At 39.2% G+C, this 27424-nt stretch overlaps 1 protein-coding gene across 1 annotated transcript in view; it reads right to left on the reverse strand.

Annotated features, from left to right (window-relative positions):
* The window catches only part of FREM1 (FRAS1 related extracellular matrix 1), a 47463-nt gene that overhangs the window by 4361 nt on the left and 15678 nt on the right, over positions 1–27424 (reverse strand). The window contains exons 14-30 of the mRNA XM_035309895.1: positions 26466–26662; positions 25145–25367; positions 24179–24323; positions 21308–21449; positions 19704–19899; positions 18681–18945; positions 13614–14028; positions 12934–13135; positions 12255–12399; positions 10108–10237; positions 9766–9838; positions 7253–7402; positions 5830–6068; positions 5048–5095; positions 4561–4743; positions 4138–4263; positions 3299–3414 (exon numbers count right to left, since the gene is read on the reverse strand). Coding sequence (XP_035165786.1) covers positions 3299–3414; positions 4138–4263; positions 4561–4743; positions 5048–5095; positions 5830–6068; positions 7253–7402; positions 9766–9838; positions 10108–10237; positions 12255–12399; positions 12934–13135; positions 13614–14028; positions 18681–18945; positions 19704–19899; positions 21308–21449; positions 24179–24323; positions 25145–25367; positions 26466–26662 — 2995 coding nt within the window. The remainder of the gene's footprint in view (positions 1–3298; positions 3415–4137; positions 4264–4560; positions 4744–5047; positions 5096–5829; positions 6069–7252; positions 7403–9765; positions 9839–10107; positions 10238–12254; positions 12400–12933; positions 13136–13613; positions 14029–18680; positions 18946–19703; positions 19900–21307; positions 21450–24178; positions 24324–25144; positions 25368–26465; positions 26663–27424) is intronic.

Here is a 27424-nt window from a genome sequence, read left to right on the forward strand (position 1 = left end):
TATTCATTATGGAGTTATGTAAATCTACCACCTCCTAATTTAAATTAGTCCATACAAGAGGTCATACTGCCTTATTTAAACACAAACAAGAAAACCACAACACTGATTCCTGTGCTAAGTCCATTTGCAAATCATTCCTTTGTGCTTTAAATTTTTTGCTTTCAAGTCAAGAGCATTCATCTCAGAGCAGTTTTCCAAGCTAAGGAAATATTTCAGATAGCCGTTACCCTTGAAGTATTATATGCAAAACACTTAGCACGAAGACTTTTCTGATTTTACATGAAATTAACCAGTACATTTAAAGGAGGTCTGTACCATTCTGACAAACTGAACTTCAGCAAAAGCACACTTGACTGGCAGTGAAGATCTCTGTAGCACAGGAGGACATGTGATATGAATTACTGCAGTAAATTCATGTCCCATACTGACAGTGAAAGGGCAGTGACTGAGAGGCTCTGCTGTAATTATCCCAGGCTTTTGTTTGCTCGCCTAGGGAGTAATCCTGGTACCTTGAAATAGCTGTCTAGCGTTGCTCATGACACCTCCTGGTATTCAAAACAATCAGATGAGATTGACAGACATGATACGAAGTTTACAAAAGCCCTACATTTCCAGAGTGACTGTTGAAAGTCAGACACCTTGGGCCTTCAAAATTACTCTAGGTAATTACTCTCCTATGCTGGAGTCACCAGTAACAATGTAAGTTCAATCAGTCTCTTTCAGAACTAGCGCAGCATTAGGAGTGGAGGGCAGTTGGGTCCACCCTGCTTTGCACAAGGCAGTACAGAGCCATCACAAAGGATCTAACCATTGTTTTAGATATGGCTTTGCCTGTGATTCCCAAGGACTGAGGCCACATGTTGCTAAGATACAAACACAGAACAGAAGAACAGCCCATCTTAAAAAGCTGGCAGCAGAGGATCTGAAATCTGATCATATTTACACTCTCATTGAATATTTAAGTTTGGGATGGTGAAGGCATAATTTGACTAACAGCAAATCAAGCAACAGTGAATTCTGTCATTGCAGGAGCAGCAGTGAAACCATCTTACATGTGAGTAAGCCCTGCTGCGCTGACCCCAGGGGAAGATGCATTTCTATGGGATAAACAAGAACTGCAACATAAATGACCAAAATTGCTGCTAAATCAGGCTGCTGTATGGTCACTGAGCCATAATATCCCTCAGATGCTTGTCTTCATGCTGCCAAGAGTCTCTTCATGCAGAAAAAACAAACACGGAGAAATGAGTTTTAAACCACCTTTCTCTCCAATGTATTGGAGAAGGTTTAGAAATGGTACAAGATTTTATGTGCAATTAGCTGAGATTTTTTTTTAACTACACCATCATTATTCAGCAACTTGTGTCAAGACAAGCCCATCTTTATGTTGTCTTCTATCTCTGCACATGGAAACCAAAGAGTGGCATGCCACCTGTAACAAATGGATGTAACACATGTCAAAGTTCATTGCTGCAACCTGCAGTGATAGAACCCAAATGGGTTTGCATAAGCTCACGTACATACAATGATGTCCAGACAGCAGTTGCTTCCAGGCTAAATTGCAGTTGGTGCTTTTTGTCCTGATCTACATACTAGCAAATGTCAAGCAAGAAAATAGCATAGAAATCGAAAATAATGCCCCTTTTTGTAAATATATATATTCTTTTTTTTTTCAGTGAAATTGGCTAATATCATGAAAGTCAATTCTCATCTTTTTATTCAATATCTGATGATCCACTAAAAACTTAGGAGTGGCATCCATGTTGATTTAATTTGCTTATTGGAAAACTTCAGCCAATTAAATGTCAACAGTAGAAGTACTAGAAGTATTTATTACAGAAATACAAGAACTGGCAGTGATGGATGATGAGGGTGCAGGGGGAGGAGGACAAAAGCACAAAATAAGATGTATTAAGTTATCTTCTAGTAACACTTTAAAGTGTGTGCCTGGGGTCCTACTTTTGTAAATCAATTCCAGGTGGAGATCAGGAGAACTCCACTTACCACGATAAAGCTTCATCAGTCTGTGGTAATCTGACATTAATTAAATTGTCACAGCCCTAGGATTCACTTGCTTGTGGATTGTGATATGCCTTGACTCTTTGTGTAGCTGTTTCATGCTGTCACTAACTTACTGTTACTCAGTTTAACTTCTGTATTACACATTATAGCCTTCAGCAGGAAGTTATCTTCCACAAACAGTCTGGGTCCCTGGAAACACACTCTTCTAGGAAATGGAACACCTCCCAGCATACAGACATGTGATTAATTCATTGAGAATTCCCCAGGAATCAACTGAATGCTGAGTCCTTAAGGGAAGAAATATTAGAATATTCACAAATGACAGCTTTGCTGGGATAACCCAACACTTTAGGTAAGACTATCAACAATGTGAGATTTGTGGTGAGTTTTCATAAAGAGTATCTTCCATTATCTGGAAGGTATTGGAACTAAGACTCTCCTTTCACCTGTTACCAAGACAAAATAAACTGGTATAACTGACTGGAATAAATCAAGGTTTGTCATGCATGCTTGTACATGTTTCATGTTGCGCGTATGTTCTTCAGCCACTTCCTGAATGTATTCTGTTTCTTTCACCTCCAACCCATCTGTGTGTTTCAATCTTCATTTCATGGAGCAATAGAAAAGGGCTATTAAAGCCCGTCCTTTTGTTCAGCCTGGTGTTCAGAACACAAGGTACAGAACATGCATGATCCCAGGCAAGCTCAATGTTACCAAGGCTAGCATTCCTTCCAGTCCTAAACTGTTGCTCCTAAAACAAAAATCACAAAGCAGGCCTCCAAAGTGCAAGGCTGGCTTGTATGGTGGATTTTGTATTTGCCTCCTACTCTGTTACAATTATTTTTATAATTTACTAATTTTCATTTATCCTTAGAAGTCAAAAGCTTGCTGTAAAATGGGATGACACAGGTTTTGAGTAGTTACAGGATTTGAGTCAGCATCTTCAGAAGAATACCATGCAGCACAGAGGAGCTGGTAACATTGAGCTGTCGCTAATATTAACTGGAGGCAGAGTCAAGGAAGTGGTGGATCAAAGAAGGCTGAAGAAAGGCATTCATATAACGCATATAGTACAATAACCACCCAAAATCGTATGACACTAATAATATTTGAATTTTCCACTGGGTCAGAATCCCAGGGCTTGTTCAATCATGTTGTAGCTGTGCAGCACAACAAAAGCAGGGCTTATCCAAGTGAGCTCATCCTCAGGATCAACATTCAGTTCAGGGCAACAGTCAATGCACAGCAAACACATGTGTTTGGAGAAGTGTCTTACTGTTCTCTGCAAGCCCGAGCAGCAGTATTCCAGGTGACCTTGTGATTCACTACCAGGAAATAGCAGTTCCCATCATGATGGCTCCATCCAGAGGGACATTTTTTTGTGCTCACCTCCTGAAATAAAAGATGAAAAGGCAGAACAGACTCATGTTCACAGTGGTCTAGCTCTGCACTAATAATCAGGCTTGAGGCTGAAGGTGCTGCTGATAGCCTCTCCAGAATTTGACTGAACGTGAAAATTGGTGTATGTCAATAAAGCTAAAGCATCACTTAGAAGATATAAAGAATTACATGCCTGCCAGAGAACTCTGTGGTTTATAATCAGTAGCGTAAAGCTGACACAAAGTCTCAGATCCAGAAATCCTCTTAAGAGAGGACATTGCTTTGGATAACATTTCCTGGCTCCTGCAGTTTGTGTAGGGAATAAAGGGTAACAAAAATTCAGTATGAGATCGTGAGTGGCAAGGGAGGATGTTTGCTTACAGAATACCTAAGTGAGTTGATTTTACTAAATCCCACCCATTCTCTCACAGACTTCATTCACTGACTCTCCCATGCCTACGTTCATTCCCACAAGCATCAAGACAACTGTGCCCATTCAGTTTGTCTAGAAGCACCTGTGGGTGACAGAAGCAAAAGGTAGCCACAGCAATCAAGCCCTCATCTTGTCTCTGGGAATCATCTCTTCTGTTGACAGTAAACCTGACGTTGGACAACTCTTTTAACCCTTGCAAGCACAAGTCAGTAGTTGTTACAGGCTGGTCCTTTGCTTCAGAGTCTTATGCTTTGCAGACTCCATGCTCTGCTTCAGATGAATAGTCATGGTGGCCTTTTTACCTTGCTTTGGGAACTCCAGAATTTCCATATTATCCCATCACACTGAAATAACTTCTGAGTGCTCTCTTCATAGTGCAAGAGCCCCTTCAAATCTGGTGTACAAGCCTTTGGAAAGGAGTTGAAGTCCTGGAAAAAGGACAGTTGAAAATTTGAAGGAAAATAATTACAAAAAAAAAAAAAAAAACAAAAACAAAAAAAAAAAAAAACACAAGCTACATGAAACAGATGCAAAAGCTCTTATATTAAAACTTCATGACATGAAAACTGCAAGGATTAAGTTGTTAATTTATCTGTGTACTGTTCAAACTCAGTTTTGGAACAGGGAGAGTTAGGCTTCTGATCTCAGAGGCATTAACTCATTTTGGAAAAGAGCATGACTAAAAGCAGATGGTAAAAATTCCTATGAAAGAAAAGGTTTCATACTTCATGGCTTGAGCTTGGTTCAGATGCCAGTTCTGCTTTATCAGCTTGTGGGATTTCTGTCTTCCTAGAGGAGACGACATTTATCTGTGTTTGTGCTTGGTTAATTACTGACACTTCAGCCTTCTTGTTTGCTTTAGCTGATGAGGTGTCATCCTCCATTTTGAGTGATACCATCCCATGATACTTGGATTTACAGTACCACAAACAAGCAAAACAGGAGAGGTAAAACAGTGAGTTAGCTCTTACAATCAACTCTTAAATATTGCCTCCCCTCCCCACCTCCTCACCCCACCCCCAGCAATAGTACAAACTGTTGGAAACTGAGGGGAAATTACATCAATGAAAAAGAAAGATACATAGAAAAATAAAGCATTCATCACAATGAACCAATTAACTTGGTTAGCGAGTTGTTCTGCATAAAGTTTGGAAAGAACAGAATCAGAAAGAAATCACAGAAATGTCTGAGCAATAATCACAAGATTCTTACTTTGAAAAATACATCAGTTCCATTTCTAAATACAGTTGAAGGATGAACCTGAAAAAAATTACAATAGCAGAATGAGATGGACATATTCATACATTAAAGAAACAAATGTTAGCAAGATGTGCTACATGGTCTAAATTACAAATCATGCAGAATATATCTTGATTTTAGCTCTTTCTGAAAATGCAAACTAATGGCTTCTGAAAACAGCTGTCAAAAATCACAAGTTAAAAATGTCTTTATAAACAGATTACATTAACTTTTAAGATCACAATAGCAGAACATGACAAAACCACCTAGTTAAACCAACATAGCTTAAATAGGAAAACAGGCAGGCACTGTTCACTGTTTAAGCTAACAGTATTTTCACCCTTACAACTTCAGGGCCTGATGTACAGTTTCCATGCATTAGCATGACTCCAGTGACTTCAATAAAACCTCGCATCTTTCTTCTAGCTGACCCATAACTTAGACAAGATTAAAAGCTACGTAATTATTGTTGTTGCTTGTTCCACGTTTCCTTGCCCAACTGCTTTCATTCCTCTCTCTCATAAGTGGATCTTAAAAATCAGGAAATATTCCTGTGCCTCCTCACTCCCCAGCCCCCTCCACAGTATTTTTAAATAGTCCTGTAACACTTAGGTCTGACTCAGGACAAACACAGTTAATTTACACCTATTGCACAGTCAGGTAGAAACACTTCAGAAATAGGAAAATTAAATGCAGATATCAAATCCCAATGAATACATTAATCGGTCCATCACCACACAAGAGAAGTGTCTTACTATTCTGCCATTTCCTATCACTCTCAGCCTGGTCCTTGACTGATTCACCGAGCTGTGCTCCTGCAGCGTGTCCCCTCTATGCTCTCTCGTCCCTTTGGAAGGAGGTGGTGGGATCCCTTCCAAGTGAATGCTGCCAGGCCTGGAAGGTGATGAGGAGCCTGAGGAAACTGCAAACAGTGTGCCTCTGCTCCAGAAGTCATGCTTGCTTTGGCCAGAAGAATGCAATGAGCTGCACTGACCTGAAAGCATTAAAAATGGCAGATGGTCAGTTCTAGCTGCAGGATCAGATAACTGGTCACGTTGACATGGCCATATAAACAGCTTGTCGTTAAAAGTTGGATGATTCTTTCACTTGATGTGGCTGATTTGCTGTTTGTTCAGTCATCCTTGTTTATGTTTTCTTAATTATAACCGTCTATGACTGCAGCTATATGTATATGTACATTGTTTACACAATGCATCTACAAAACCATAGATCAGAATCCCTACCAAATATCTGCTGAAGATACCTGTTTTCATGCATAGATTAGGGTTTGGAGAGATGGATTTTGGGGCAGGGATAGGTATCTTTAACTAATATTAGTGATACTTACAGTATGACCAGTCAATTTCCTCTTCAGAAATCCAGGACACTATTGTTCCTTCAAATTAATTGTGTCAATTAACTCTCGACTTATGTTATGAATGTTAAAGAGAAATTGGATCTCAAATTTTAAAATGAATTTTGGTAAAATGAAGCCTGATTCATTACAACACAGGTATTTAAAGTACTGTTTCATTAAGTACCAGAAAGGAAAATATTATTCACCTTTTACAGGACTCAGCTGCTTTGCAAATCATTTGTATTTTTCTACAGTTGCTACTTTTTGGTGTGCTTTTAGGCACACCACATTTGGCTACTGAAAAACATAATAATAATAAAGAAATAAAGGCCTAAACTCTGTAATAATCACTGCTGTGCACTGTAATGTTGTGGACTGTGTTTGCTGTGCATTAGAGAATGTATTTCTAAGAGCTGTGTCTCATTGTTACGTTTCTTTTTAGAGAGGAAAATCAATCTTTTTCAGAGGTGTGTAACCACTGTTGTACAATCACTGAAAAACAATTCTAATGGACTCAACAATCTTTTTTTTTTCCACTTTAATAAATGAGAACTGAACTCATGTTGTTATGAAAAGTGGTTTGTTTCCCCCCACTCTTCTCATTTTGTACTTGTTGCTTTCTCCATGCTGTGTTTTCTAAGAGGATGAATATGATTGTGTGAGAGAATAAATGGTCTGCAACTGCCAAGCCTGTTTTCTCTGAAAAGAAAGTAAGCATTTTGATGTGAAGGTAAGTGTTAGGAACAACTTGTGGTTGGCAATAAGTAGCTACCTAGCCAAGATTGTCCCACAGTTTAAAGATGAAGATCAAAAGAGAATACCTCCTTTTGAGTCCAAAATTTTCACTACAGCTTTTGTCCTGGTGCCAAGAACAGCATTCACAGGGGAGTTCAGAACTACTTCAAAGACTTCATCATCTTCCTCTAATCCATCATGTGTAATTGCAATATTCCACATCTTGGTTGACATTCCTAACAGAAATAAACATTTTAATTACTCTTTAATTGCTATTTCAGTCAATTGGAGTGTCAAAGAAATATATTAATTAACATGTCTGTAGCTAGAATGGAGTAGATCATGTATGCTATTGTGCTCGCACCAACTAACTGGACTCCTGCTGTTCTCCCAGATAACTCTAGGTTCGAATTTGCTCCTGAACAAAGATGATTCATTTCAAGTGCATACACTGTAACAAAAAGCTGCTTTAGACACCGCAAATGGCAATACAATACATAAATTTTGGGCTTCCATTGGGATTTTCAAGAGAAAATGTAGCATGTGCTTTTTATGCTGAAAGCTTAGTTTTAGAGATGGAACAGCTATTCAAAATACCTACAAATGGATCCAAGGATGTACTTCTGAAAGTACAACCTTTCAGAAGGCACATTGTACACCTGGTTACAAAATTTTTGCTTAGTTGCTTTTCTTTACTGGGTAAATTCAGGCTTGCATTAGTGAAAATGAGAAAAATATATTCCAAGATAAAGGGCTAGTCTGGTTATTAGCCAAAAATCTTCAGAATTTGTCTGTGAAAAGTCAGAGGTAGTACAGCAGAAATCAATCTGTGTACACATTGTAGCCATATAAATATTTTGGGAACTATTTCTGCATTACAAATTCAACACTAAGGTCCAGAATTAGTATCAAAGGTACAAGGGCAGCATTGTAAATTAGAATCTCTACAACCTTGTGACACCTTCCGTTGCTTCCAGGTTGCTTCTTTTCAGTTTGAATCCTCTGGCCAAGAGCAGCTCAGTTAGTGCCTACAGATCCGTAAGCTTCAATAGGGCTGCCTTTGTTTTAACTTTCATTTACATTTTTTGATATAAGTCTAATGTGTCAATCAGTTCCATCAACTAGCATGAAGTTTGTTTTTAAAACAAACCTGTCAGATTTAGGATTAACAAATAGGACTAATGAAAAAATATCAAACCTCTTGAATTGAGGACTAAGAAATTGATGCCCTTGATGTACCATTCTGGAAAATCCTTCCAGGTAAACATAAGCAAAGGACTTCCAGAGACAGCCACCCAAAAAGACTGTGTGAGGGAGCTCATCTGTTTGAAAAGAGAAGCTGTCCAGAAAAGGGGAACAGTGTGCATCTCTCCTGTCCATGTTCACAGTTAACTTTCATGTGGCTCATCATCATAATCAGAAAGATAGTAGGCTCCAAGCTGCCCATGCTTGGAGAATCTGCTGCTACCAGCAGAACAGGAAAATTCAGTAAGGGGAAAATCTCTTTGCAATGATTTCTAGCCATTTTCATCCGAAGTTGGGTAAGCTTGATTGCACGATACATTGCAAAAAAGACAGCTGGAATGATGTGTAAACACAGTGTGAAAGATTTTTTCACACTGATCTCTCTAATCTTTCTCCCATCTTCTAATTTAAAATAATTATAATAAAAAAACTAATGCTAAATAAAGGGTATCATGGAGTGGCTCACTGGTTTCAGAGATTTCATGTGTGCTTCAGAATACTGAAAATTAGGGCAGACATCCACCTTTCCCCGCAGGTTTGTTGTTGTTGTTGTTGTTGTTGTTGTTGTTTTTAATTGTTGTCTGCTGAGGTACATTTATGAATTCATCCTGGGATACAGTGCTACATAATCTCCAAAATATGTGATGCTATTTTTAATTAACACAAAAGCTGATGTGCTAAAGTAAAAATCTCTAGGCTGGAACTGACTTGCTGTATTCCCAGTATCTGTTTTCTAAAATGAAGATAAACACTTGGACTAATTTTTACCATTAAATATGTGCTATTCATTTCAGCCTTTTGCACATTCTATATTTTCTCTCCTCTATAGCCTGTAGCCACTGTGACTTTCTGCCACTGAAATCTTACTCCTGTCAGCAGTGGCATAACCTCCACTGTCACTGCAGGGCATACCCAAGGAGGCCTCTCTGGACTCCATTTTCTAAGCCCTAATAAATCCTAGCCTATGCCTACAGAATGCATTCAAAAAATCTCAGGCTAGCATACACAAAGGTACACAAAGGGACTGATCATGATAGCATATGGTTTTTCATACCTAGATAATCCATTTATATGGGCAAAAACTTTTTTTTTTTTTTTTTTTTTTCCCAGGTGAAGCTGAATCTCTGAATGGTAAATTGTGAAACTCTCTCCCAGATTATTTTTTCCCCAGAAACACCCAAAGCATGACAATAATGAAGCCCAGAGCACTTCTGGAAAATGAACACAAGTATCTCTAATCCTATGTGGCTCCTCTAGCACTGAAAACATAACACACTGCACTCTCCAAAATGAGAGTTTATGCTTTCAAAATCAATGAATTTGTTTTAAAATTAGTCAGTGCACTTGTTTGTACCTGGATCAAACTGAACAAGTTTGGAGGGAGTCACTGTGAAGTCCTTCCCCAGCACGGCAGATATTTCATTGACCTGCAAAGAAACCAAGCAGTACATGGCATGCTGCAACCTGTTTCACCAAACCGGTGTGCTGTGCTGTGCGCTGAAGGTACAGCATTTCCTCACGGGTCCCAGCAAGACACGCCTAGCTGTACATGTGCATAGGCTGAACAACAAGATGAAGGCCTAAAGAATAAATGTTGTGATATGCAACTGACATTCAATGCCAGTCCAAGGAAGATATCAACAAACTCCACTGCTTATTATTAGTTTCCAGTTAAAACCTTTGGTTTTAGCTTTACCTTCACCGCGATGAAGGCAGAGTCGGCAGAGTATCCTGCCCTGGTGATTTTCAGGGACAGCATCCCCACATTCTCGCACACCTCATACTCAGTCTGCTGCATTTCAATCCGAGACCACTGCAACTCCAGCCTGTGGGCAGAGGAAGGAAAGCCTGCGTGGAACAAAGCCACCTTTCCCTGCTGCCCCCACCCCCTGCTGTCTTCAGGGTCAGTAAGGTGGCACTTCTCTCTCGACTGTTAGTCTAGGCAATACACATACTCAGTCTTTCCTTCCAAGTCAAAACATTTGTGTGTGATTTGGCTGATTACAAAGTGAGAAGCACTTAATAAATCTTCCAGTTGAGCCCTTGTCTGACTCAAGCCAAACTTGAACATATTTTTTTTTCAGAACCAGAAAGGTTCTGCTGTGGATTTGGAAAGAGTATGGTTTGTCCATAACATCAGACAGGCCAAGCAATACAGGCTATTGTGGTTCCCACCATCCCTGTAATTTGTTTTTACTGTTACGCCACAGTATTTTCTCTGCAATATCCTCCTTTCCTCCCACTTATCTCTCCTCTAGCTCATCTCCTCTAGTGGATGGGCACACTCCAGGACTTCACTGCCTCTATATGTGTGTTCACCCCACAACCCTTCATTTCATACTCTGTGGGCTTTTCTCCTCAGCCATAGAAGTGGCTGAATGCAGACTTCTCATATAATCAGTTTTAGAATGGCCTATAGGGAATGTGACTGAACCTTAGAGAATCTCATGCTGCACAGGGTAACCAATAGAGATCTCACCTTTTGAAAAGCTGTAATAAAAATTAGTGAGAGTCAGAGATGAATGAGACAGAGCAGAATGAAGGAAAATGAACTGCACTACTTACAAATCAATCTGAACTTTTCCAAAACAAACTTCTAGAACTTCTGGGGTTGAATAGCTCTAACACTAGTGGAAGTTTCTTCCTGTCCTCCTAATATCTGCTGATACCCAAGAGGTAGATAACCTACTTAGAAGCAGATTTGCTATCTTTTTTTCTAAAGAGTATTAATGATCCTGATGTGGTGCAGCAGTCAGACAAAAGATGGGATTCAATTTCAATAATATCAATTCCTCTTTGTTCTGGGGTCCAGTGCAGCTAACAGATATGTTCTACTTCTCTGAAATACCTGTTTCTCATAGGAATGGTGTTTTCTCTCTTCTCTTTTCCTAAAAGCTTTATTATGCATTGCTATTTATATGCAAGAACCCATACTTTCCCATGAAGAGTGACTGCGTATTAATAATGTGTTTAATATCAGAGAATCTGTGAGCAAGCACAGGGCAGCTGGGAAGCACTCAGGTTAGCTTCATTCAGATGTGTTTGGATATAGGGACATCTTTTGGCTTAGTGCGTAACTGCGGAAACACTGGCTCCAGCTCTGCTCAGCCTCAGTCCTCTCTGTCGTTCAAGTGCTTTGCAGAGGGGCCTGGAGCCTGAAGCCAGCTGTCTGCTCCTTCCCCTTTTCCCCCTCTGGGGAAGTTGCCGTCCCTGTGGTTCCTGGTTTGCAGGTAGCCAGTTCAGCACAGGGAAATAGTGTCAGTTATTGTTCTCAGTTACTTCAGATTAAACAAATTGGTTAACGTTCAGTCCTATTTACAGGAATAAGAAAAACATTGTCCCCTTTGGAAGAGTTACTCCCACTTTTGGTCTTTATCTTCAAAGGACAGTTCAGATGATAACCCAGTTTGCAATTTTTGTACAAAAGTTTTATCATATGTCAAAAGGAAGTTTGGATAATATACCTAGTTGAAACTGTGGAAGTACGTGACAAAGAGAATGATGTGTGCCCTCCACCTTCCTTCTCTTTCTCTCTTTGGAAAAATTATGACCCCCTTAGCTTTTACTGCTGAAGAGCATCCCCAGCATTGTGATCTTAGGCCTGTGGCCCAAAATGTGCCCCAAACTGACTTGAAACTAGCCCTTTGTATTTCGCTACCCTGAGGGGAAGAAAACTTGTTTAGAAAAAACGAATGGTTGTCTTTGAAACCGTAGCTACATTCAGTCCTGCTCAGCCTCAAGGCCAGCACTGATTCATTTGACCTTAGGCAGAAGCCACCCCAGAGCCCTGAGAGATGATGTGCACAGTATATTGCAGTGCTCAAAACCAAAGATCAAACTTACATTTGGGGAACCGCTGAATTTCCACTGGGATCTGTGACCTGAAACTCAAAGTTGTCTGAATTCATTTCCCACGATGAACTGATGACATAAAGTATGGTTTTGCTATTAACATCCTTTTGGCTAAACCCTTCATGGATAAATCCACCTGAGAAAGAAAGGAAAAATCAAGGTAAGTATCTGTTAAGTCTATATGATCCATGTAGCTCATACAGACTGTTTGCAACTTTGCTTTTTGTTAAACACTTAGAAAACAGAAACATATTTTTATAAATACACAGCAACATCCTAGTTCATTATAAGCCCCAGTCAATTAGTTCCCATGTGACATGTTGGTCAAGTGACCTAGTTCAATACTCATTGTTACTCTCCTTGTCATAAAGTTCAGAGTACATATTCTGTATTTTAGTTTGCTACTTCCTATGCCAATACTTCAAGCTTCCTTTCCCAAAAGTAGTTTGTGAACTGCAGCTACTAACAATCTTCTCAAACTTTGTAAGGATTAATGATAAAAATGACACTCAGATCTTAGTGCAAAAGCTTTCCTGTTACAATCAAACCTTGCCCAAAGTTTGCTAAAAATTTTGGTTTCCTCTGCCAAGCAACTATTAACAGGATAGCTTTTGAAATCTCATCTGGTTATGTCCCCCAAAACAGAGAAAGAGATTTTAGAATACAGTACCTGTTTTTACATTTTCCAAGTAGCCATAACGAGGACCTCGTAAAATCTTAAAAATTATTTTGTCATCCTCTGTATTGGGATCAGATGCCTTCAGGGACCTGGCAGTAATATAGATGCCATAATTACCATTCTTCAGCAGTTCCACATCAGAACAGCAGTGGAGGTGAACAATTTTTGGTGCCATTTTGTCCAAATGATCCACCTAAATCAAAGTTAGATAAAGGTATATTTGTTTTACAATATCAGGGTATTCTCTATCCATTCTACTAATGCTAAAAGCACCATGACCTGCTTAGGAGAGCAATTACCATTTTGACTAACAGTCTGCTCCAGAAGAAATTTGACTTCCAGTTAAGTACTATTTTCCATGTGAGGTTTCCAGGCTCTGTTTGCACAATTACTTGCTTCATGCAGTGAGATACAGCACATGCTTGGGAGAGCAACACAAATTCTGTGTATCTCTTAATCTCTTTCTTATATATATATTTTTGTCTGAGTAGTGTATTGTGGTAATTATTTAGTTCTCCAGATTATTCACGGAACACAGAAAGCAAGCCTTTTAGCTTCTAAATATCTGTGATAAATAATAGACAGCAGCAAGTAGCAATTCTAAGCTTAGTCAAAATCAGTGCATTTCCCACATTATCATCTCTTTTAAGTAGGCCTGTGGTCACACTTGCCTGAATGGTGAATGCCACTGGCTCGATCTGCACCCTCCCATTCACGATGAAGCCTTGATTAGTTCTATCTGTTGCAACAAATGTAAATCTGTCAATCTGGGAATCCCCACCTCGGTGCTTGTATGCAACATCCATGTTGTCCACATCTCTCTGAGTGAAATTGTACTGTAGTAGCACAGCCCCTTGATAATAGAGATGACCATATTGGGGGAGCTGAGCCAAGAGGAAGGTAAGGTCTTCATTAGCGGTGTCTGGATCTGAAAGCTGCAGGACATCGGGAGAAAGGAGTACCATAGCACCTTCCACTAATCTTAACCCCATGTTCCTAGATAATGTTGGCAAAGCTTGGTCAACTGCCTCCAAGGAGATCATGAATGTCCCATGCTTAGTCCTCAGTCCATTGCTGATGATGAATCTGGCAAAAAGAGGCAAGGTAGTCTTCAACATGTGTCTTGATTCACCATCTACTGAAATGAAATGATAATACACACCTTTACTACAGGACTTGCCTGTGGTGATACTGCAAAACACATGAAGACTACAGCTGGTTTGAGACCAAACCCAGACTGTGGGGTAAATGTATAACATAAAAACATGAAAGAATATAGCCAGGTATACTGTCTCTGCAGGAATATGACAAAACACCAAAGGAATGGCTTTGAGAATACACCTGTCAGTCTCAGCAGTCCTAACAGAGTTGATCTGATCTTCTAGCTCAGATACAGATGGAGCATGTCTAAAATGAAGGGCTGGCTGGGGGCAGACAAAGGTGTTTTCTTTAACTATATCTTCACCTGGTTACCTGACAGTGGTAATGTGAAAATGCTGGCTTTGCCTACAAATTACAGAAAGAGGTGTGTAAAGTACATGGTCTGCCTGGACAATGGTTTTGTTCTGTTCACTGCTGCAAACCTGACATACCTAGTAGTCCCCAAACTACCCAAAGAAAGCAAAGTGGGAAAAGAAATGTAGAGATCCCTCCTCATCTTGCTTTATAGACTAGCTTGGGCACTAGCTGTACCTATACATTTCTGTATATTCAGAGGAATTGAATTATGTTTCTTTACAAAACCCAAGTGAAATTTCACTGAAATCTTAAGAATCTGATGAATATATTGGGCAGAACTGTACAAGTTGCTAGGATAATTTAAAAATATGTAGATGTCCATACCAGATTTTTATCAAAGAGTGACATCTGCAGAATTATTACTCCATGTTGGGAATTTCTATTAAGAGCAGTATAGTTTCTTATACTTCTCTCCCAAGCTGTAATAGCTCTTCAGATATACTAAAGACATGATTATGCTTTACAGTTATTTTTCATTTCCTAAACTTGAAAAAGATAAAGATACCAATGTATGGAGAGAAAATCTGTTGGAAGTCTACCAGCTGGGTATGGGCTTTTGAGTACAAGTGACAGCATGCTCAGCAGACATTTATTATCTTTTTTTTTTTTTCAGATAAAAATAAAGATAAAACCAGTCTTTTAACCTTCCATATTCATCGTAGGTTTCACTGCCAATATTACTACTTAAATATTTTTGTCTGAACGCAATAACATTGCACATTGTCATGCCTGTAACAAAACCCTTTGATAGTATAGAAAAATAAAAATTGTCTTGGAAACATCTCATGAATCTTCATGTCACATCATCATACAATAAATGAGACTTACCTTTCTCTCTACAGAGCTTTCTCTGGTTGTGGCACATAGTACTTACTAAAGCATCTTGGAGATTGGTTTTCACGCAAGTTTGTTCTGTCTGAGTGAGAACAGAGTACCAAAGGCCTTGTTTGGATCAAGGCTGCCTTGCAAAGAAATGCTATTCACATTACCTGTTTTTTCATTATTATTTTTTTTTGCACAACCCTTTGAGTGCACATACAGCAACACTTAGACTGTTGATCTTGTGATGGACATCACTGCATGTCAAAGAAAATATGTGGGCCAACCAACGTAGCTGGCTGCTTTCCATCTATCACACTTCTATCATATATAATTGGAATGAGGACTGGTTGAGGTTTCAATTTTTTCCCTTTTCTTGCTCTCTTGCCTACAGACTTCAGAGGAGTATTAAAAGAATCACAGGGTCAGAACCTGGTCTGCTGTTGTATGCTTGGAATATGTGACCTTCAGGAGGTCACGATGTAGCTTGCTGTGTCACACAGGCTGTCCATCTAAAACTCCTCACTGACTTCACCAATGCTGGATGATTAGGGCTTGATCAACTTGTAAGCAGGCAAAATGCCATGAAGCAGATGGGAATGAGCATAGGCAGAGCAGGGACAATATAACAGTTAGAAATATGTTTACTGAGGATGGTTTTCCCAGCTGGGAACCTAGAGACATCTGTCTGCACTGACCTAATGCTATTGTGCCAATGGTAAAAGCGTTGTGCTATTAGTAATCTAGCTAAAATCAAATACAGAATTAGAATAATGATGATTAATAGTATGCTAAGGAAAAAAAAAAAAAAAAAAGGCAAAACATATTCAGTCAAGACCTTATCTATATCTCAAAAATTCTGGAGGATTGCAGCTGAAGTGAGTTTTGTCTGGTTTCCTTGATGGCTGTACAATCATTTGGATAATATCTCAAACCATATGCAAGTGAAAGACTTACAGAGGATAATTCAATTTGTGAAAATGAAGATTCATCCAGAATCTTCTACAGAATACCAGACATGAGCATACCTCTTGATTATACATCAGATTGAACATTACAATGCAAATGTTGTATGCCAATTGATTTTACAGGTGATGAAGCTGTCTGTGTCCAAGAAGTCCTTTTTTTTTTTTTCTGTACTTGGGGAGACTTTGTTTTTTATTTCTGGTTTATGGCTGCTTCATCTTTCCCTGGGGAATGGAGGACAGCCAATATTCTCCTCACTCTGATGAAATTTAGGGGACAACTCCCAGGCACAGTTAGGAGGACATGTTGCATGGTTTGATTTCACCATTACCAACATTTCATGCTTTCTGCAGTTCGATGGCAATAGAGTTGGCTGTAGGACCTACCATCTGTCATGGCATTTAAAAGATAAAAATGGAATCATAAATAGTGCCAGCTCATTACAAAATTGAGCCAGCGTGTCAAAATGGAGGACATTAGCATGTTCTTTTAGTATCCTGCTGCCAGCATCTGATGTCAGGTTGCTAATCACTTGAAGTCATCTGTCCAAACAAGCACTGCCAAATCTTTCTTCCAGGCCAGCAGCACCAAACAATACAGGCAAATTTATGACCAAAGAAAGTATTTCAGTGGAAGGTAAAAATCTGATCTGTTCATTTCCCAACCCCCTACCCACCCACCCTCCATAATTACCCATATAATTAACATAACAATTCCTTGTTTAAATAATAATAATATTGTGCCACAAAAAAATTATATGCCTATACAAAAGCAAATTCTTTGCCAAAAGCTAACATCAAGGAACATCAATTATTGTGATTAAAATATTTATAAAATATCAATATTTATTAAAACATCATAACCTTACTTTCATTAAAGCTGACTTTCTAATTTGTTTTTTAGCTGTTGACCTAAACAGAGGACATTGACCTTATCTACATGCACAGTTGCCCTAGAATTATCATCTGTTATCATTAGTCTGGTACAAGTCATATTGATGCAAGCCACTCATACACTACCTGTCCCACTACCTATCTTAGAGTTGGCACAACTGCAGGTTTTCTTGCCTAATTCTAGTTTTGTTCGTAGTGTTTTACAACTGTATCACTAAGCTTCCATATGGCCAACAAATATTCATTCACTTTTCCTATTATGACAAGTGGATCAGACAAATCTCATAAACATAGGCATCTGAAAATCAGAATTTCTATCACACTGAATTTAGTGGAAGGGATAGTTTTAAGTGTTTCTACTGAGGAATGTCCCAAAATTACATTTGGCTTAACTATAGATAATGTCACTGGAGCTTCCCCAGTGTCATGGGGAGGTTTATTTGATGTTCAACACCCCCTTCCTTGGCTTCCCTCCAAAAAAGCTCTTAAAATGGTTGATGAAACATGTCCTTGTAGCTTCATCATGTATCATGGAAAATGCAGTTTAAGTAAGGATTCTATTCTTGTGAGTGTGAATACCTCTGAATTGCAGCTGTTAGGAGTGAAACACTCCATTTCTCATAGTCACAAATGAAAAACAATTGACTTTTCTTTTCCCATGGAAAATTTGAATTTAAAGGAACTTCTTTTTCCATCAAAGTCTCTTTTTAGAAAAAAAATACCAATGCTAACAAGAAGTTATCATTCTTTCCTTAGAAACATTTTATTTCCTTCTGAACTAGTTCTTTCTGAATTTTCTCTTTTACAAAACTTCCCTCGAGACAATACATATCACCTGTTTTTACCTAAGGACAACTCTTTGCATAATTCCATTCACTAAACAAGGGAAGTTTATTTAATAAAATAAGGAAATATTCACTTTAGGATTGAGCCTAGTCTAAGCTGGTATGAGGGAAAGGTTCAGAATAATGTGAAGCAAATTTAAATATCACTAGACTGCTGAATTGCACCTATAAGTAGCCAGGTTTGCGCCACAAAAAATCCAGTTGTCTACATGATTTTATGAGCCATTCGAAGCTAGTCAGAATTGATTAAGTGGTCTTGTTTCCAGTGTGTTGAAGAACAAGTTATGCATTCAAAAAGCCTACAACAGAACAGATGTAATAAATACAAATGGACAAGCAAGCAGTTGGCTAATAGCTGGATGGAGCAGTTTTATCACATCCATCCACAGCAAGAAACCAAAGGAAATTTACACAGAGGATACTCTTGGTCCATCTCCCCCACTTAAATCTTAACATCTGTGTATGTTTGGGTGCTATGATAATATTTAATCCTGTATCATTAATTGCATGTGCCTCTGGCTACTACTTAAGCATCAATTAGAAAATGCAGTTATTACTAAGGCAGTCACAACTAGCTATACAAATATTGTGTATTCCCACAGAGCTTCCTCTTTCTTTTATTTTTATTTTCTTTTCTTAGCAGATATGCAAGAAATACAAGGGGAAACTTGTCCAGATGAGATTTTGCATGCCTTACCTCAGTGTATCTTCTGTTACAGCTGCCTTAGTGTTGTGAACATAGCAGACTATTTGTCTTGCTATGTCCATTTGACTGAAGCTTGTTATGGGGATTCCAGGGTGGCTGACATACTCTATTTGTCCATACTGGGGTGGGGAAGTTATCACATACAGCAGCTCCTCTGGCTTGTCAGTACCATCCAGTGCAAGCAGGACGTCGGTTGTAATGTAACCCCGATCCCCTTTAGGTACTTTGAGAGGTTTTATGAAAACAGCAATGTCTCCTGCAGGATAGGCAAAACAACACTAAAATAGTCATACTGAAGTGAAAATTGATCTCTTATGCACCATTTAGCTATATGAAAACCCTTAACAGATGGAAAATCATAGTACTATAGGATTATAGGGAAATGCATGTGGGAAGGGACTTCAGGACCCTTCTGCTCAAAGTAGGGTCAGCCATGGTACTAGCAATATCCAGGGTTCTCAGAACTTGATCCCATCAGGGCCTGAAAACCATGAAGTGTGGAAACAGCACAACATCTCTTGACACTTGTCCCAGTTCCCATTCCCAAACTAACATAATGTTAGGATAACCTGATCTAATTTAGGGCTTTAATAGCTATCCAATGAAGGAAGAGAGACTGTAAGACAACAGCACAAATCTGGGAGGAAGGGCTGGCTTTGAGCAGTGTTTTGCTTTTCTTATTACATTCTTGTCATTTTTTTCTGTGCTGTGATTTACTCACATAAAGATAGATTCAGAAAGATACCATCAATTGTGTTTGAAAAGTAGCTGGGATTCCTTGGAGGCAAGTTGCAGTGCACTGCCTTAGGCAGAGGCTTTTCAAATCTCAGGATCCCTTCTCCAGCACCAGGAGCATCAGGGCTCTGATCAGCAGTGAAATTTGATCAGACTTTGGGGGCTGCAGGTAGACTTGCCAACGGTCTACCTAGTGCTCAGGAAAGGATCGGGACATGCACTCAGATGATCTTTGTTTCATGAACAAGCACTGTAAAACACCATCAGGGAGATCTTTACCCTTTTCCATGTCCTTGATATTTATGTAGAAGTCTATAGCTGGGGATCTGTTGTACCCATCCCACAGATAAAAAGTGAACCAGTCTTGGTTCTTGGACCCTATAGTTCCTGTATGGACGTATCTTACAAGGTTCATATCCAGTTCTTCCTGTGTACACTTCATTCTGGTTTGGAGAGTCACCCAGTCTCTGCCTACCTAGAAAGAAGAAACATCCCTCAGTAAACAGATGCAATCTCCCATGTATCCTCCACAGTTAATTCTGTTTATTTGTGGTTGTGAGAACTGATAGTGGCAGCTACCTGGCTTCCCTTCTAAGCTTTAGACTTTTTCTTCATATTTTTTGCATATTTTTTTGCGTATTTTGAAGGGTGGTATATAGATGCAGTTGTTCCCGAGCATCTGTAAGGCTGGAAAAAATAGAGCTATCATAAATAAATGCAGGTAAATGGAATTTAGCCACTTTTACTCTGGGAAACATGTTTCTGCACACTTCTCAGTGAGATGCCAATAAGATGAAAATTAAAAAGTTCCTGACCCAGCTTGTATTTTCTATTTCTTAATTTGACAAAAATGCTCATAGTTCTGTCCCAAACCATACCTGAAGGGATAACACAAATGAATCTATGGAGAACTCTAGAGAAGCACAGAAACTTAGAAAGTCCCACCCCTCTGATGGAAAAATGCAGTGTCCAATAAAATTTCCTGCTTTTCAGAAGATGATATGGTAGCCTAAGCTAAACTGTCTGTGTGTTTGAGATTTAGCATGTAGTTACAGTAGCACTGACTTCAGAGTAAAAGATATCAATTACAGAGGGCTCAAGTACACCCTGGTACCCTCTGTATTCCAAACTGTCAGACTCCAGTCAGTAGTTCTCTCTTGTCCCATTGTGTAGGTCACCTTGAATTCACAAGTCTCACATGGTCCCAGATTCTTGCAGGGAGCCACAATAAAATACTTTGGGGCTCACAAGTCTTGAAAATTGATATTTTTTTTTCTTTCTGTTATATGCATGCAATAAAAAAGAGGCTTTTTTTTCCTCTCTGTTTTTGTTCCATTAGCTTACCTTTGGTCAGCAGATAATCATCTTTCCTTCCATTTCTAATCTTATTTTCTAACTCCTCTCTTGCTATATCCTCCCCCCCCCCCTTTTTTTTTCCCGTCTTTCTTCTCCCCATACTTTTCTTCTAACTCATTAATTACTCTTTCAGAGACACCTCCCACCATTCTTTGTAAACCCTAAAGTAACTAAAGTAATGTCTTACTAGTCACCTTCGCTGATCTAGAACTTTTTTCCTTCCTTTTTTCACTTAGTTTCACCCCACTGTGCACTGATTGTCCCAGCATTTCTCTCCATTGTCAGCTCAGATGATCTGCCCTGCTTTTCACCTTCCCTCCCATCCTGTTGAGGATATGGCTTTTAGTGTCAAAGCCTCTGGGACAGCTTCATTGTTTTGTTCAAATACCCTCCACAACTGAACTAGCCACATCAGTCTACTTCAAAACATGAAAGAGATTTGGGAGAAAAGGAAAAGAAGCTTCATTCTATCCTAGGAAGAGACAGTTGTTTTCATACCTGCGTTTTGTCAAAGTATAAAGCCTAACCTTGAGCTGAAGCTGGCCATTTTCTGGTAGTCTTTCAAATAAGTAGTAAATTCTGTCCCTGGGGGTATCTTTATCTTCAGCTGACAGAACAGCACTAGAAATTATTCGAGTTTCACCCATGTTCACCTCTATATCATCCTTCCTGCAAAAATTAAAAGTTATGCATTTATTTAATACAAGAAAACTAATTTGCAATACATAAATTCCCTTCTAGGAATATGGATTACCCAGATGCAGACAGAAATAAGAGCTGCAGAAAAGAACAAGGTGCCTATTTCAGCTCAAAACAGAAGAAGGATAGACCAGCTTCTTCTAACAGTGGCGAAAAACAACAAAGCACCTCTATACAACAACTTCAGCTTTACCATGTCTTTTTCCCCCAGGCCCTATTCCATTTACCCTCATACAGTTTATAAGAGTACAACATAAACAAATAGGCTGTGTTATATGTTACTGCCACTACAGACCATAACAATATTGGCTCTATTGTTCATTAGAGAAAAGACTCTTTTTCAGTTAACTAGCTATCACTACTCATCTTTAAGAGACACCATCTACAAAGAACTAAGTGTCTTATTCTCTGAGCTCCCTACTGCAGATTCCTTTCTGGTTTTTTGAAGCAGGTAAGTAGGTTAAAGCCACCTGTTCCTTGACAGTCATTTGCCACAGGAGCTTTTTTCCTAAAGTTTCCTTATTCAAACTGATATAGCAAACTGAGAAGCAAACAAAATGGAATCATATAACAAGGCATGTCAAGTCATGTTAATGATAGGTCAAGCAACCTTGATAATTCACTAATATCACTAATCGTACTGGGACTATTCAAACAAAAAGACCAGGTGTATGACCTAAAGATTGTACAAGCTAGGAAAAGAAAATTCAAACAAAAAGTGTGTGCAGATAAACACGTTTAGGTATGCTCCCCAAAGGCTTTCTAATCCCAATATATTTATCTGTGTAGCAGTTACTTGGTTAAGTCTTTATAGCACCCATGTATGTGATCCTGAGAAGAGGCTTTCAAGAGGAATGTGTGGGGGCCTTATATTCCCCAAGGGCACTCCTTGCTACAGGATGTCATCCAAGTAGCGACAGATTGAGTTTTTGGCAAACACTGCAGATAAGAGCCACTGTTTGCCAGCCGTTCTTCAGTCTGTTGACCATAGCTAATGGAGATGAGAACTGAAACTCCTTGGGGTGAAAAGATGCTCTTAGATCAAAAGGTGAGAAAAAGCTTACAGGTATTGTCATATGTTCACTTGTAAAACACCTCAGTGGCATAAGGGAACTCATACCCCACAGCAAAGACGTGGCAGCTGCATATGGTGGCTAAACCACTTTGTGCCAAATTGGACATGTTAGAGCACTACTGCTTAACTGCTGGCAGCAAACTATATCTCAGTGGAAGAGTAACAAGTAAGAAGCATTAAGTTCATAGAATGATAGAGCTGTTTTGCAAGGAAATGGCTCAGTATATGCTACTGTTCGCTACAGGAATGGCAAATGATAAGATGTAACACCGCCAGCAAAAGAAGCAAACGTTTCTGGATACAGCTGGGCAAAAGTGCTCTCCATCACCTTCCTTCAGAGACAAAAGATGGAAAATGACATAAAATCATAGAATGGCTTGGGTTGGAAGGAACCTTAAAGATCATCTGTTTCCAACTAGACATATCAACATTCAATAAGCAAAGGACAAAAAGGGCGTGACATTTAATCAGTTATTATCAATACCTGATGTAAATATGTAAACGATATCCTTTATTCTAACTTGAAACGGACTTTGTCCTTTGTTAGTGTTAGGTGGCCCTTGATAATCCTCACTAGAAAACTAATATTTGTTATTGCAGGAGGCTCTACATGGTAAACAAAAAAACTCAAAACTCTCTGCAGCGGGAAATATAGGTCTGGTTTGAAGATAGGCCAAATCCAGACTGTTCTGTAGCTAAATATCTTGAGGGATCAGAAATTCCTGCTTTAGTGGCAGCCTGCTTGATAGGCTGCAAGTCATTTCCAAAACACAGACTGTGGAGCTTTAGAGCTGTATCACCAAAGCCTTCAGGCCTCTAGTTCCCCATCTGCCTGCCTGGGGCTGGAAGACAGCCAGGAGGATGCAGGCCATGACAATACTCTGGGGCAGGTCATCAGCTGAAAAATGGGGATCCCAAGGGACAAGTTCCCTGCTAAAATGTCCAGGAGGTTCAGCTCACTCACAGTCAGCTGCCTATCTGAAAATGGTCTGCCAGGCAATTTCTGATCAGGCCCAATTCACTTATGAATTCTAGCTTTGGAAAGTAAAGATTAGAGTATACCTCGTAAAAAGTTGAATTTGGGCTGAGCAGTAGAGCATTTTTAATTGAAAAGAAGAGAATCATCAAACTAAAGGACTATCACTGGTGAGTTAAGGAGGTGTCAACCTTGTGGGCTCTCATGAAAGAGCTGATATCAGAGGGGTGTTTGACAGGCAGCTGTACCAGGGAAGGGTAAAGCAAAGCATCTGGGGTGGATACCATGGTGGACAGTGGCCAGCAGAGATGTGTAAATATCAGGGCTCCCTGGTGAACATCTTGAAGTAGGTTGTGAAAAGCAAAACAAGCATGTTCTCCCTCTTTCTTTTTCAGTATTCTCCCCATATGCAACTAAAAACCCTGTTTTATATATTTTTAATATTGAGCAACATTCAACATGTCTTTCACTAAAAATGCTTTTATTAAACATTCTGATAGTGACCCACATGGAAACATCTGTGTTGACATTAATCTCTGGCTAATATGGAATCTTCTCCTTATCAGTCACATATTAGCTCTTTTGATCACTTTTGGATTGTTTTGTCTGATCTCAGCCCTGTGCCAGAGACAGGAACATGTGGCTTACTTGCTTAGCACTGGTTTCTCATCATTAACTGGGATGACCTTTACTGAAATGGTTCTGAGGACTTTATGTTTCCCATCTGAGAGCTGGATTTTAAAGCTGTCAGTGAGGTTTTCAGAATTGTCATGCATGTACATCAGCTTCATTCCTATAGAGTGGGAAGAAAAAAAAAAAGGAGGAGGGAAGAGAGTGAGAGAGAAAGGAAAAGAACAAATAAATCCAAGGTGACCTTGGTGAGCTGCTGCTGCTCATTAATTTAACAATGTAGTAGTGAATCAAAGACACCAGTCTGACCAGCCTGAAGGAACAACTCGCTTCACAAACAGGTCTCTGTCAGTCTGAAAGAAGACACATTTCTCCATTTTCCGATTCATTTTAACAGAGATCACAGAAAGGGTGAGGCCATTAGGTAATACTCTCTGTACCTGAAATAATCCTCAGGGAGCTTTAAAGCCTCAGAAAGAAAAGCTGGACTTGTGGTTATGGCCATGGCCATGGGCAATCAGAAGATCTGTGCTGGAGATGGCTGATAACAGATAACGGTAAGCTATGGGGCCTGATTTCATACCCTTATCATTTATGGCTATGTTGAACCCCAAGACTTCTCATAATCAGACAGCATGTTTTTAAATTATTCTCTCTCTCTTCTAGATGCTGTCAAACATTTTGAAATGTGTATACTGATATGTTTCAACACTCCCTTTATTTTTTTCAGGGCAGATGGCCTCTCTAGTCATATTACTACCCCTCCTGACAGGTAGGCCTCTCAGGGTGAATTTATTGACAGTTCCTCAAATCATTAGGTTACATTAGCATTAAACAGGTTGATTTCTATTCTTAAACATTCTCTTAAAAGTACACCTAAGGCAAATGAATAAATAAATGATGAAGGTTTCTTAAAATGCCACTTTGTCTGCCTGGAATTATTAAAGAAATTAAAGACCAATGTCAGAATGACATTGCACTTACCATTCTTCAGTAGATCCATAGAAAAGTCATGAACAAGCAACCCATGGCTGTGGTGGTGAATTAACTCTTTGTAATGTAGAGTATCATGGCCATGAACTCCATTAATGAGGAAACCATGCAAGGGCTTCTGCACAACCCCAAACACCAAGTGGTCTTGAGGCACATCCAGATCAACTGCATTGATAACAGAGAGATTCAGCTCTTTCATCTCACCCTCTTGAACCTTAAAATAAAAGGAAAAAAAAAAAAAAAAGACAAATTGTTTTACATAAGAAGAAGCTGTAACATTTTAGCATACTTTCCTAAGCAGGCCTTTTTTATTTAAGAGTCTTTGTTTCCTCTACCCCTTTCCCAGTAGCTCTTGAACAAGCTACTGATTTCAACCAAGTTTAAGAGATATAGAGTAGTAAGTGGTTACAGTGATGAAAAGGTGAGATAAGGAATTCATATCTGCCCCTATTAATAGAGAAGCTTTTAGGTAAGTAAAGATCATTTTAAGCTTTATGGAATGAAAAGAGGAGAAAGCCTTTAAACACATAGATGTGTATGTATATATGATATACATATGTATATGTTTATGATATAAAAATATGTACAATCTAAAAATATGTATATGAATACACATATGATCCTGAAAGATAACAGAAGTAGAAACTACATTCTTACACAATGGAAAATGCCTATCTTGATACACAAAACAAGCTATATAGTTGAGTAAACTGTTATCGCCTACTCTCACTATCCTGTTGCCATGGTTTTAGCTGGGACAGAGTTAATTTTCTTCATAGAGGCTCATATGAAGCTGTGGTTTTTTTTTTGTTTGTTTTGTTTTGTTTTTGTATATGCTTGTATATGTATATATCTATAAACATGCACACACTTTTTTCTTTACAGTAAGATAAACTCATGCTTCCCTGGCATGGTGGTCACAGAGGTATTATTTATATTAAAAACACGGTCTCCAAAGAAGGGAGAGGTTATGCCAAGAACATATACTACTCTGCAAAAAAATCTGGAAGACTCATGTGAAACCAGAAGAAGCATAAAGATCCTTCTGCTGTCTGAATGACTTATTTCTTTGAGACCTCATTTACTTTACTGCAAGTTACCAAACAGAGCTGTGCACAGCTCCAGGCGCATTGAAGCTGTGTCTTACAGGTTTACATGGGATTTAAGTAAGGTGTTTCCTGAACTAGGCTGAATTGCACAAGGGAAGGGAAAGAGGCAGAGGAATGTACGTCAGGACAATGTTCTGATTTATATTAAAGGGTGTTTTCTATAAAAAGTAATTCTATGGCAGGCATTTCGCTTCTTTCCTTACAGTGATATTTCTTGCTATGAATTCTGGAACTTCATCATTGGTTGGGCTAATCAACACGAAAAATGGGGTCTCTGCTGAGTGATGCAGCCCATCGGTGACGTAAAGTACAAAGTGGTCTGTTGTTGGCTCCATTCGCATGTGCCTGGCTTGTACATAGTTTATGTTCAGGGCTTTCAGGTGCTTCAGCTGAAAGGAAGCTAGAAATGTTAATGAGATTATGAGTTAGTGCAATCTTTCTTCTGCCCACTGGTCTGATATACCATAAACAAATCTGAAACTATGTCCTTCTTCAAAGACAAAATCACTTGGATTTTGTAAGTTCTCCAACATTTTCTTGGCTGCCTTACTGGGTACTGAGGGAAAAGGCACAGAAAGGACCTCTGCTCTTACACTGAGCAAATCCCAGTTTCAGACCTCAAGGCAGGGAGGGAAGGCACTTCCCTGTTCCCATGATGTTCAAGTGAGAGGACTGATGAGAGAAGAGGAGCTGTTAATCCTTTTCTTCCACTACTCACAAGCCAGCTCTGCTGACTGATCATTCACAGGAAGAAGTCAGTCACTGGGATGAGAATGCCACAGTGCACATTTCCACAGGAGTCTGCTGGACATATGCCCTTTTCTTAGTACTGTGCTACTCTGTCCTTCTCAGTGCAGACTGCAGAATGGAGCCCCAGATAGCAAGACCCAAAAAACATCTGGGGCCTAAGTAATTACATTGATTGCTTCTGACTGGCAGACCAAAAAACTGGGGACCAGAAGTCTCAGTGATGCTGAGTGTCCAGCTGAAGACATTGGAAAGAGCTGGTAGCATTACAGCGCATGCATGGCACAGTTTATTCTGCAGAAGTTGAAACTGCCTTGCAATATTTGAAGGCAGACAAGGGAAAAGACTGAAGTCAACTACCATCTCTATCACTTTTGCAACTTTGCCCTGGAGAATAACACAGGATCCAGACTTT

Source organism: Oxyura jamaicensis, chromosome Z (genome assembly GCF_011077185.1).
Source record: "Oxyura jamaicensis isolate SHBP4307 breed ruddy duck chromosome Z, BPBGC_Ojam_1.0, whole genome shotgun sequence".
Classification (NCBI taxonomy): Eukaryota; Metazoa; Chordata; class Aves; order Anseriformes; family Anatidae; genus Oxyura; species Oxyura jamaicensis.